The sequence below is a fragment of the Perna viridis genome, chromosome 4 (genome assembly GCF_037379345.1).
Source record: "Perna viridis isolate PV_CMFRI_1.1 ecotype Kerala chromosome 4, ASM3737934v1, whole genome shotgun sequence".
Lineage (NCBI taxonomy): Eukaryota > Metazoa > Mollusca > Bivalvia > Mytilida > Mytilidae > Perna > Perna viridis.
This window is the reverse complement of record NC_142448.1, coordinates 6,165,029-6,177,762: the sequence shown is the minus strand read 5'-3', so window position 1 is coordinate 6,177,762 and position 12,734 is coordinate 6,165,029. Positions and strand designations below refer to the sequence as shown.

At 31.3% G+C, this 12,734-nt stretch overlaps 2 protein-coding genes across 7 annotated transcripts in view; one reads left to right on the top strand and one right to left on the bottom strand.

The window, feature by feature from the left end:
* Positions 1–1,217, bottom strand: part of LOC148618644 (uncharacterized) — a 45,247-nt gene extending 44,030 nt beyond the window's left edge. For 5 of the 6 annotated variants that reach the window (XR_015921406.1, XM_088577745.1, XM_088577738.1 and 2 more), the window contains exon 1: positions 1,082–1,217. The gene's annotated coding sequence lies outside the window, so the exon portion shown is untranslated. The remainder of the gene's footprint in view (positions 1–1,081) is intronic. The other variant, XM_088577740.1, reaches the window with a different exon arrangement.
* A 2,388-nt stretch (positions 1,218–3,605) lies between these two features.
* The window catches only part of LOC148618643 (ribosome biogenesis protein BMS1 homolog), a 28,622-nt gene continuing 19,493 nt past the window's right edge, over positions 3,606–12,734 (top strand). Inside the window, exons 1-4 of the mRNA XM_088577732.1 lie at positions 3,606–3,717; positions 9,086–9,267; positions 10,285–10,475; positions 12,184–12,263. Coding sequence (XP_088433858.1) covers positions 9,101–9,267; positions 10,285–10,475; positions 12,184–12,263 — 438 coding nt within the window. The 5' untranslated portion in view covers positions 3,606–3,717; positions 9,086–9,100. The remainder of the gene's footprint in view (positions 3,718–9,085; positions 9,268–10,284; positions 10,476–12,183; positions 12,264–12,734) is intronic.

The following is a 12,734-nucleotide window of genomic DNA, read 5'->3' as shown; positions in this document are numbered from 1 at the left end:
TTTCCTATGATATCATAGCTTCGTGTTCAACCACATTTTTCTTTCTACCAAAACAAACAAAGAAAAAGTATCTTGAAAACAAGTTACAAACCCCCCCACCCCACCTGCCCCCCGATTTTTATGAAAATGAAAATAATTCAAAATTAAATTCATTATTTTCATATTAACCAATCACAACATTTTGTTTTTAATGATAATTGAATGAAATCTTGATTGTTTTAAATAATAATTGAATGAAATCTTCACTTTCCCCTTTTCACTTCTTCAGAGTATCTGTTACAATTTATTTCAGATCATTTCATCAGAAGGGAAAAATGTAGTTTAATAAATAAAGGAAAAGGTCAGGAATTCTTGTCCTCTACCGTGTGATAATTTTATCGATAACTGGTTAATATACAGGTGTCTTATCTCTTTAACTGGTATAATTAACATTAATAGTAAGTTTAGAGAGGCTACAATCAGAAGCATGTCGAATGTGGATGCATGAAAAGTGTGATAACTCTAAAACTCTGGATAATACAATCAGACAATTAGACAATTTCATTTGCACAAACACATTTAAGGTAAATGGTTATGGCATGAACAAATACATGGACACTTTTTTTTCCGTCCACAAGTTGCAGATGGGGATATATTTCAATTATGCACCTCTATTCAAATCAATTTGGCAGTTTCAATCACAAAGCAAATCATGGACTAAGTCATTGGGACATGGTGGACCCATCTTGTATCCATTCCTCCTCCACATAAATGCCAGATTTAAAAAATGCCTTAGCAAAAATCATGATAATCTGTGATGCCTTTTGGAATTCAGTGCTGGAGAGATTTTTTTTAAATCCAAAAACGGATTATATTGTAGATAATCTGGACTGAGCAGAGAGTAAAGTTTTACAAATGTAACAATATAGTATCATTCTTTATGGAAGCATGTAATGGTGAAGAGTATCTTAAGCACAAGCATTTCTACAACTACAACCCCGCCACCTATGCAAATATGGTTCCTCTACAAAGTGATCAAGATGCAAAGGTAGAGTATGATATTTATAGTCCACAACCAGGTCTTCAGAATGTGACATAATACCTTACTATAATTTGCTGCCTTTTAAATAAGTTCACCAGGCCATCAGATCCTGTACACGTTCTCATGAAACATACCGACAGTAATGCACCTGTACCTGTACAACTTGATTCACAATCTTTATCTAAGGGAGATAAATTGACAAATTGTAAGGGGAGAGTTTAAAACACGGAAGGATTGAAAACACGGAATGGTTTTTGAAGTTATTGAAGATCATATTTTAAAAAGTACTATACCTAGAACCAAACTTTAAAAAAGATTCTTTAAGATATCGATAATATCTATCTAATAATAAAAAAAATAAAGGCAAATAATTATATTAAGATACAAAAAAATACCGGAAGGGTTGGAAATTCTAGAGCAGTGAACATTTTTTTTTTTATTTTATTTTAAATTGATCAAAATTTAAAAACCCAGGTCAATAAATTATACTTTAAGATTTTAATTTGTTTACTTCTTGCTTTAAAAACTAACGCAAAATCAAAATTAGACTCGGGGTGTCCCAGACAGCGTTCCTACCTTGGACCAACGTTTCCCTAATCGAGCCTAATTTACGTTGGAACAACGTTGAGTGTGCAAAGAGAGCCAAACTGACGTTACTATGAACACGTGTGTTTGTTTATTAGAGGGACGAAGCATTCCTCTAATTAAGATTTCAAAACAGAATTATATTATTTGTTTCCAACAAATGTCACATATTGCTAGTGATAATCACCCAATAAAACAAAAGTATTCATATTCGTTCACTTAGTTAATAATGTCAATTCTTTTAAGTTGGAATACATTCCAACAGAGACTTATTATACATCCCCTGATTCCAATGAGAAACGGATAAATATATTATAAGAAAAATCTTATAAAAATCTTTAAAATTACCAGATTATAAAAGCACTGGTATACCAGATATTGGAAATTTTTGCAGAAGTTTTAGATTTGATAGAAAAATAATAAAGTCTGTCACTGTTTATGTTTAGATAGCACATTAATTAAAAACATGTATACATTTGTTAAAGAAAATTTCTGTTTTGAAAAAAAGTGTATTAAGCTATCAATTACGAAATTACACAATGGGGAGGTAATCACGTTAAATGCACCAGCGACTACATATAAGATAACATTATATTAATGTAATCATATAAGGACTGTAGCGTATAGAATCCACATATGAAACAGCAGAGAAATGAACATCTCGGGGTGGGGTGTCGGTCACTTTATATTATAGATTTAGGTGGTGGTAATTATAAGCAGCTGTCTTATTTAGTATCTAAATATAATAAGCCACCATCGTCATATTGGGGATCATCAAATGCATACCATACCTTATGTACGACGATGTTCATAAAATTGTTGAAACAAATTTTTAACTTGATTAATTGTGCTTTCATCATTCCTATCCCAATACTTTAGCCCTAATTTCCTGGCAGTATAATACTTTACCAATCTCGTTTTTTTTTCATTCATTTCTGCCTCTCTCTGTTGATACAGAGACGATGCTTCAATCTTGTTATATTACCGCTAGTTATCGGAAGTGCTCCTCCCCAGTACAATAAGTTAAAAATTAAATAACATTATTTATCTCGTTGGCTAAAAAAATCTCGACCCCAAGTACATCTGGCGTGTGATTTTTTTCTCTAGATAAATTAAGGCATTCACACAAGCTGATTAAATGGATGGTGATATACATATAGATAAAAGATAACATATAGACAATAGACAATATTGTATTCAACAGGCACGAACGTTAACACGATTACCCGTGATATAACGACTGAATAAGGGACCGGTCAAAATTTATCGCCACATAGGACCGGCGCAAAAAATATTAATAATAAAATAAGAGCCTAAATAAAAGTTGCAACCCTATGTCTATCTGACTTGAAAAAAAAAAATGATGTCCTATGTCAACTTGGTCAGAAAAAAGTTGGTGTCCTATCATGATTTTATAAAGTTTTTATTTGAAATATCATATTAAGACATACAGTGTATTAAAGATCTTACAAATGAGGTATTGATATAAAGCTGTTTCTATTATAATGCAAATAGTTATTCAAATTACAATGAATTATGTTAAATAGTTGTATTTTCTAATGCATTTATATGAAATTGAAGACTATTTTGTTATAATATTTTTTTTAAAAGTTAATAAAAAAAATTAGTTCAAAGTATTTGTTTGTAAAAAACATGTGTCCTATGGATGTTGTCAGTAAAAAAAATTGGCGTCCCAACAAAAGCATTACATCAAAAAAGTATCTGTCCTACTGCTATTTGCACTGGTCCTATGTGGCGATAAATTTTGACCGGTCCCTGAAGAAATGTGAAATTGAAAGTCAGAGTGAGACTGATGAACAATTACTTTGGTCTTTAAGAAAAGCATTCACTAAATAAATTGTTGTCTTCAAGACTTCCGAAGATTTGCTATAAAAACAGGATTTCAAAAAAAAAAAAAAAAAAAACCTAGCAAATTTGACCATTTAGACATATTAGTTTGAAAAACATTGTAAATGTTGTTGAAATGCCATTACGGAATAATTTCCTTCCGGTACGAACCAGATTTTACTATTTCAATGGCAGCCTCCATAGAAAATGCTGTCGGTGGAAAATTCAGAATTTATTACTGTTAAATCCCAGTTTTAAAAAAGGTTCGTAATTTATATTTGTTCTTAAAGGTATTTTTTTTAAAAAGGGACCAGCCTACTGTTTAGATTGCTTTAACTGGGTTTAGCATTAGCACAATCAATGCGCGTCTGTAGTCTTAGTGTGGAGCACTACTAGTAGTAGTACTATAGTTAATACACTTGCTTCTCTAACACTCAAGTCGGAGTTTAAAGTCTGTGTTAGTTAGTGAAATACTGTGTCAATCGGATTTTTCACTGTGAAATGTGAGTGTTACACCCACCCCTCTGGGACATTGTATATTGCGGTTGTTAATACGCTATTGACGTATTGTGTACGTATAATCACTGACCTGGGTGTGAGATTTACCCAGCAAGGTGAAGTTAATCGCATTGATCTCCACCGACAATATGGATGTTAGAATCCGAGCTCCCAGGTCACTGACCCCAAAATTTCAGTGGGGACCCCTGAAAATCACAACAGGGGAGTTCAGGGGACTTGTGAAAAGTTTTAAATTAGCCAATTGCCGAAATCTATACCTGTAACACTAGTCAATAGTTGATTAATCCAGCTTTAATCCAAGCAGTAGGCATGAATTATAAACAGCGGTTGAGAAAATTAGCATGAGGTATTAATGATTGACAAATATAATGTAAAAATCATAAAAAAAGACATTCATCATTGATACATACATACTTCATAACTGTCCTGTACTAAGTTATGATAAATTGCAGTCCATTTGATGACCAGAAACACATCAGAAACATTGTAAACAATGTGTTCATTTAAATTTCTAAAAATAGACAACTATATATGTGTGAGGTTCGTCAAGGGATTATTTTTATATGGGAGTAAACATCGGTCGGCATCAATGAAAGTTCGAATTCATTAAACAAAACTTATCATTAAAATAAAGATATATACATGTATGTAGGTTGTATTTGAAACATACTTTAAATAAGAAATGTCTCACATTTAACTTGAAGCATTTTTAGCAGTTTGAAAACGACTGGCTGAAGTCGCCCTCTCGTCCTCATTTGGACAATGAATTATAACTTATTATTATTATTATTGATGTCCTGATTAAGGGCTTCTACTTTACAATTCTTATGTACACATTATATAGATGTCTTGTGACCTGTTATTAGTTCCTTTTATTTCTGGAAAAGCCGTTCAATTATTTGAACTATCAGAAACTAAAAGCATCACCAGACTGTTTTTTACAAGTCCGTCACTCGAATCAAATTACAACAATCAATACTTTCAAAGTGTTTTATTTATAACTATTAATAGTAATTATCAATTTATAATTGCAAAATTAAAATATCAAAAGATTTCATTATTACTAGATAAAAATACGAAGGAATATTTCTACATAGTGTTAAATCTAGGGTTAGAAAAGGGCATGGTAATTTTTTTCCAAAGGGCACTTTTTGTCGCAATGTTTGATTTTTAGGGCACATTGATTTATTTAAAAATTGTTATACATTTTCAAAAATCAAAGACACATCTAAATTAAAACCTTTTTATTTGAACTAAAACTTATTTAAGAAAGTCACATACCTGCCAACTTTTGAAAATCCTCGTAAGGGTTTTTACATGGGATAACATGTGAATCAACATTTACGGGACATATTTTGCAAACTGTGTGGGTTTTACTGTAGTATTGTATGAATGGGACAATCACTATAGCATTAAAGGTCTTTTTTTAGTTGAACAATATGTGCATGTACTATAATAGATTGAAGTTTGTAAATCCCCTTTTTTGTGTTGGATTTCTCCAAACCTATTTGAAATTCCAAGTTTTTTTTTCAAATTCAAACAAAAAATGAGAAAACTTATTTCCATTCAAAATTTTATGTTTTCCAGACTTTTCTTTGTAATGCCTCATCCAATTGATTTCATATTTGTTAGCTAGTCTTATCATGACAAGTTACAAATTAAATTTAAATATTATTATGTCAAAATGGTTTATATGGAACTTATGGCCCTTTGACATAGAAAATTACCATAAAATTTTATGTTTCATCATTTTGATGCAAATTGCTGCTGTCATTCTATAGTTATTTGCCCTTTAATTCATAATAGCGAAGTTTTTTTCAACTTTCCAGGTGATAGAAAGAGAATGTCTTTATGCAGCTTTCTGTAATGCAAAAATGTTATTATCTACATGAAGCTCAGGTTTGATTTTGATGGAATTTGCTTTTGCTGTTGATCAGTTATTTTCTATTGATTGTTAAAAAATAACACCACCCATTGTTAGTTCACATATATAAAAAAAATCTCATAAAGGCAATGAGTTCAAAGGCCGAAAGGGGACACTGTATTGCATCAGCAATACCGTCGGAATGCTTGTTACTATTGCAAACAAAACTTTTGGGAAAATACTTCATTGTTGAAATTACATGAAATGTGAAGACTGCAGGGAGGGGGGTAACTCATTTTGTATAAACAATGACATACATGTAACTTTAAAATTTGTTTACACAGGTGGTTCTATAAATTTAAGACCTGTTAAAATGCCGGTATTGTCAAATTAATTGTGGAATAGAATTTAATCTTTAGAATATAATTACATGTTCATCAAATAGTGGTAGATTCAATCAGGATTTATATTCTAATTGTTAAACCCTAATCAGCAGATTGCTCCTCGGAGGTTATTTTTTGTCAGATTAATGACTCTTTGAATTATAGAAATGAGATTGAAACACGAATTAGGGGTTTGATTTGGGAGTTTTTAGGTAATTTTGACAAAATTGGGTTTTGTGTTCAAATTTGACCTAAAAATCATAAACAAAAATGGCGGCGAAGTTTTATGGTTTCAAGAGGGCTAAAATTCTTACAGGGGCACATTTTCGCGACCGAAAAGGGCATTTGGCATGTTGGAAAAGGGGCATGGCATCCAGATGTGGCATTCTGAATAAAGGATGTGGCATTCTGAATAAAGGATGTGGCATTCTGAATAAAGGGCATGGCATCCTGAATAAAGAGCATGGCATCCTGAATAAAGGGCATGGCATTCTGAATAAAGGATGTGGCATTCTGAATAAAGGGCATGGCATCCTGAATAAAGGGCATGGCATCCTGAATATAGGGCATGGCATTCTGAATAAAGGGCATGGCATTCTGAATAAAGGGCGCCACGGCATGCTACTTTGCTTTAGATTTAACTCTACTACATGATGTCTACCACTCATTGGACGTAGCTGTAAATAAAAAATAACACATCAACAAATGATAAACAAATACAAAATGATTGGATGATGCAGAATTTTTAATGACATGACTTAAGTTTTTATCTTAACTGGAGTGCTCCAAATTAACCGAGAAACAGAAACTGAATAGACATCGTGTCTTACATATGATTATTGAATGCCCTGTTATGCCTCTTTGATTTTTATGACTATTACAATATAAAATGGTCGGTGTTGGTTAGGTGGAATTTGGGTGTTAAACACTCAAATCTCAATAACTTGGTGTAATACCAAGTTTCACTCAGGTTAGACTTAAGTGTTAGAGAACCATTCCACTCTTGAGGGAAGTGTATATGTTATAATAAATAAATAATTAAGTTTTATTTTGAGTCGGCATGAAATACATAATAATAAACATAAGCTCTATTTAACTTTTGACCAACATATTTGTATATTATTGGCCAACACGAATGCATACCTGTTAACCCTCCTAGTGGGACCCACATTAGGGGTGAGGTACCCACAAATCGTTTAAAAAGTTAGATTTTCCCACATTGGAGTGTAAGATTTAGGGGAGGTTTTTGATGAAAATTATTATATTTTCTCTGAAAAATACTTAAAATTATAATTGAATTTTTACATAGAAAAATTTACTTTTACATACATGTAAAAAACTTCCATGTAAGATAGTGTCATTGGGGATAATCTCCCACATGAACTGTTCCACAGGGTTAACATGTATAAATATGCTCTTATGTGCTCTTTCCAAATAAAGAATTGAAATTTAGAAAAACAACGTTTACAAAGTGTCTACTTGTAATAGGTTAGCATAAAAAGAAAGTATTTTATTTTAAATACAAATGTTGTACTGTTGAAATACCCTAAGTCTCATATAAATGGTGAATTTCTATAGTAGCTTTCAGCTTCTTGATGTTTTGTTGTTTGGTGGTCAAAATGTATAATGGGAAGGGCTATGTGTGTCCTGTAATGAAGCCAAAAATATTTAAAAGAAATGTTAGAACATTGTATTTTGAAAATTATCATGGAAGATTTTTTTGTGTAATGATTCCAGTAGCCATACAAAGGGACAAAACCATGACATACTATGCTACATGAAAGTGTATTGGGTTTTACAGTATTAAATTTGTATGTTATATCAAAAATCCATTTGCATATCAATATTTGTGGTGACATCGTTCTAATGTATCAGAAATGGTTTCAATATAAAAAGAAAAATATATAACTTTAGAGCAATTACAATGTAGCACTAATTCCTACCCCTATTTATAGAGAATTAAGGTTAAAACATGACGATGAATACTGTTAATTAATCAAATAATAAATAAATAAGTTTTATTTAGAGTCGGCATGAAATACATCATAATAAACATGAGCTCTATTGAGCTTTTGACCGACAGATTTACATATAATAAAGAACCATGTACAGTGTACATGTAACAGAAATCTCAAGTTCAGTTTATCTGTATTAAGACTTTGTCAGTTACAGCTGACAGGATGAAGTTCTGTGTTAAATCAGACCTTCTTTAAATACTTCTGTTATGACACACAGTACATGGTTTATGTTTCTGATTTATTCTTTAGTATATATTTCTTTTTTGTTGAAAGAAAGGACATCATAACAATTTTTGAAGAATCATTATATTAAGGTGTCTATAATTTATCTGTGTATTCTGTAGATTTACCACCTTCAGTTATACTTGTATGGTTTAACTGATTATGGTCAAAATCATCAATTCAATTCTAGATTAACTGTGTGGAAATATTGATATACATTGTATCTAATCCATTAATTTACACCCAGTAACTCTGTCCTATTACCACTCTAATTATTTCTACCTCTCATAAAACTTTCCATTACCTGTTAAACAGGCTGTTTATACACTATCTCATTGCAGTTTTATTTCTTTTCTATTAAAAAAGTTAGATGGAAACAGATATTTTGGGAGAAAAATTAGTTTGATTTCAGCATTTTTTAGAGCATTTTCATAAAATTGGTTTTGACAGTAAAAGTGTTAAACAGGACGATTGGGTAAATGCAGGTATGTGGAAGGGTCCATTTACTTAGTACATTTTGCGAATCTGTAAAAATCAGTAAAAAAAGAACATTTTTTTTTTGGTGGTGTATTCTGTAGGTTTAAAACGGATGTATTTCATATTTGTCAGTTAAAACTTATTACAGCAAGCAATTTTTATAATGGATGGAGAAGATCAAAGGAAGGGTCACAGGAAAAGACAGGCTGGTCCAAAGGCTGAAAAGAAAAAAGCAAAGAACAAACATCAGCAAGATTTAACACCTCAACAAAGAAATCCAAAGGCATTCTCCATACAACATGCTAGAAAGACAGCTAAAATTGTGCAAAGGTAATCACTGAAGAAGTTAAAAAGTATCCAAGATTTACAAAATGACATTACCTTCACTTAATAAGTTAATGTTGCCTATAAAGCAGTCTAATTTTTTTTTCATTTTAGAGGTGAAAAAGGCCTTTCATAAGCTCACCTGGCTTAAAGGCCATGTGAGCTATTGCCATCACTGTTGTCATTTTGCAAATAACTCAAAAACAGTTGGGTTTAGCTCAAGCCTGAGGAGGGGTAAATTGTTCAACATAATGGGATGGATCAATGCCGAAATTTTTCGAAAGATCCATTGACAGATGAATGAGTTAGGGGTCCTGAAATTGATTTTTTTTCCTTTTGCATTTCTAACTTTGAAAATTCTCTCCTCTGAGACTACTAGTGGAATGGATTGTAACTGAACATGGCATGAATGTTTGTTAGGATATTCTTAACAATTTTTGATCTGTTGAAAAACATGGCCACCATTACTTAAAATTGAGGATTTGTGGAATAAACTTGAAAACCAAAGTTCACAGGGTTAAAATTGATTAGTATGGTGAGACAGACCTGTGCTGAAATTTTCATAAAGATCTGTTGGTCCATGTTGGGGTTATTGCCCTTGAAGAGTCAAAAAATGGCATTGAGAGATTTCTTTTAAAATATGAAAGCCGGATGAATTACTAAGATGGTCTCCATTGATTAAATGATTCTTGTGACAGTAGTACAATAAGGTCAAAGGTCGAGCTTTAGAAAGCTAAAAGATTTTTTTTGACGAGATGAGCGAGATAGTTTATTGTCATTTTTCTTATGTAAATTATGTCATCTAGTTATGTCGTTTACAAGATTTCATCCAACACTATTTATAAATATAAAGACACAGAAGCACCATATTCCATTAGGCTATTATTGACCAGATGAGCTATTCAGGCTCTCAAGAGCCTCTAGTTTTATCTTCATTTTTCTTGTGTATTTTAATATAACATCCAGTTATATTGTGTACAAGATTTTATCCAACACTTATTTTCTTTTTTCCAATTAATTTAGGGGTCAGGATATAAAGACAAAGAAACACCATATTCCATTAGTAGATAGAACACCATTAGAGCCTCCACCTGTTGTTGTTGGTATAGTTGGTCCTCCAAAGGTTGGCAAGACTACATTATTCCAGTGTATAGTGAAGAATTATGCTAAACAAAGATTAGCCAACATACAAGGGCCTGTAACTGTAGTTGCTGGTCAGTACCTTTATTGTATAGATAGCTTTAAAATCTATGTTGAAAATAGCAAAGGAGGAAATCTACATAATAAATAGGATAATCAATTGGTTATCATGACTAATCAAAATATGATCACTTGTGCCAAATACGCATTAAGATTTCATTCGTGCAGGGAACAAGTTCTGCACAATTGTTGAATCTAGGCATTCTTTGGCACTCATGATCATATTTTGGTTATTCACCCTTACCAATTAATTATCCTATTATTATAATGTTTATTGTATATATAATTTTCTAGTGAACACATTTATAACAGAAATATGACACTTTTGTAAATCCGTTCAAACAGATTTTTTTCTTTTATTTGGCCCTTTGCAGAAGGACAAGAAAGGTTTGCTCTCTGTCTATCAGTCTGTCCATCACATATTTTTCATACTTTTTTTTATACACTTGTGGTTAGTGTATATGGTTGGTTGCAAATCAAGTTAGCATTTTTTCTGCATTGATGAGTTCCTGTTGAAATAGTTTGTTTTTATTTAAATGACTTTTTTTGTACCAAATTACAGAAATCTGGCCTTAGATTTTATCATCATTTTCTAATTTCCCTTAGAATGCTTGCAGATGTTGATCAGATACTTTGTTGCTCATGAGTGTTTGATTTGTACTGTGATAGGGTGTTTTTGGTTTAATTATGTGACTGTGACTTCAAAAATTTCACTTAAGTAATACATGATTGGACTTTTTTATCTTATTCTTCTTTGTTAAATTTTTGGCTATTCTTAGTATGTTCAAAAATAAAGTTCTGGTTGGATGGATGAAGGTTAATCTCTGTCTTTGCATTTCCATTTTGTGACTAACTATGTTTTGCTATGTGCAATACTCTCATAATCAAGTTCTTTAAATAAATAAAATAAAGATGATGCCATTGTAATACAATGGTAAGACAATTTGGGTTGTAAAATCTAATGGTGATATGGTTTTTGTGTTAAAATACATTTTGTTTCTAGTGAGTATGAGTGAATGAATCTTAATGAAATTGTGCCACAAGGTTCCAAACCACAAAGTGCCTTATCACCAAAGGAAGGTTTGGATTGATTTAAGGAGTTATAACTTCATTCATTTATGAATAAGTGGCCTTGTTCATTTTGATTCTTGTCAAATCCTTTTCCTCTGTGATATTGTTGGCCTTATTCAAAATTAACTCACCTTTCTATTGGGAAAATGTGTCATTTTGTTTGCAATTGGTAATTTTGGATAACTTTACAATACCTTGAATATATATTAAAAGAATAATTTAACAGAAGATGTCAAGAAAGTGATAAGTATTAAACATTAAAATAGCTTTAAGATAATTTTTAACAAAACACAATGTACTACTCTTTGAATACCAACGGGAAATACTTTATTTTAGATTACTTTTTAGCAATTTTTTGACAAATTGGGAAACTAAGATTAGGGGAAATAGTCTTATTTTGGAGGAAGTTTAAGGCAAATAGTATCTGATCCTTTGTCAAATATTTGGTTGCTAACAAAATTCAGAATTGCATCAAGCTTGAATGGTTTGTCAATACTTGCCCGAACTGTTCAGGGTTTGAACTCTGTAGTTGCATCACACTGTACCCAGAAAAACATTTCATTACATGCATATTTCATGTTAAATGAACTTTGTCTGATTCTTACATATCTTGCACTTAAACAATTTACATATAAAATCTATTGATTGTAGGTAAGAATCGACGTCTTACTGTAATAGAATGTAACAATGATATCAATGCAATGATTGATATTGCTAAGATTGCTGATTTGGTTAGTATACAATATATCATTGTGTTTAATCACATCTGTTGACCCTCCCACATTTGGGGGAACTCCCACAAAATCAACGCCAAACATTTATATTAAGTTTATTTTTTCATATTAGGAAATCTAGAAGATAATTTTATTACATTGAATTAAAGAATGTTAAGAAATAATTTTTTTCACAATGCTTATGGTGTTGAATTCTATAAATTATTAAATATTATTTAATTTTTTAACGATTTTTAACATTTTGTTACTAGGTATTACTTCTAGTGGATGCCAGTTTTGGGTTTGAAATGGGGACCTTTGAATTTCTAAAAATTTGTCAAGTTCATGGATTCCCTCGCATTATGGGAGTACTTACTCATCTAGACTTATTTAAAGACAACAAAAGATGAGGAAAATAAAGAATGTTAAGAAATTATTTTTTTCACAATTCTTATGGTATTAAATTCTATAAATTATTAAATATTATTT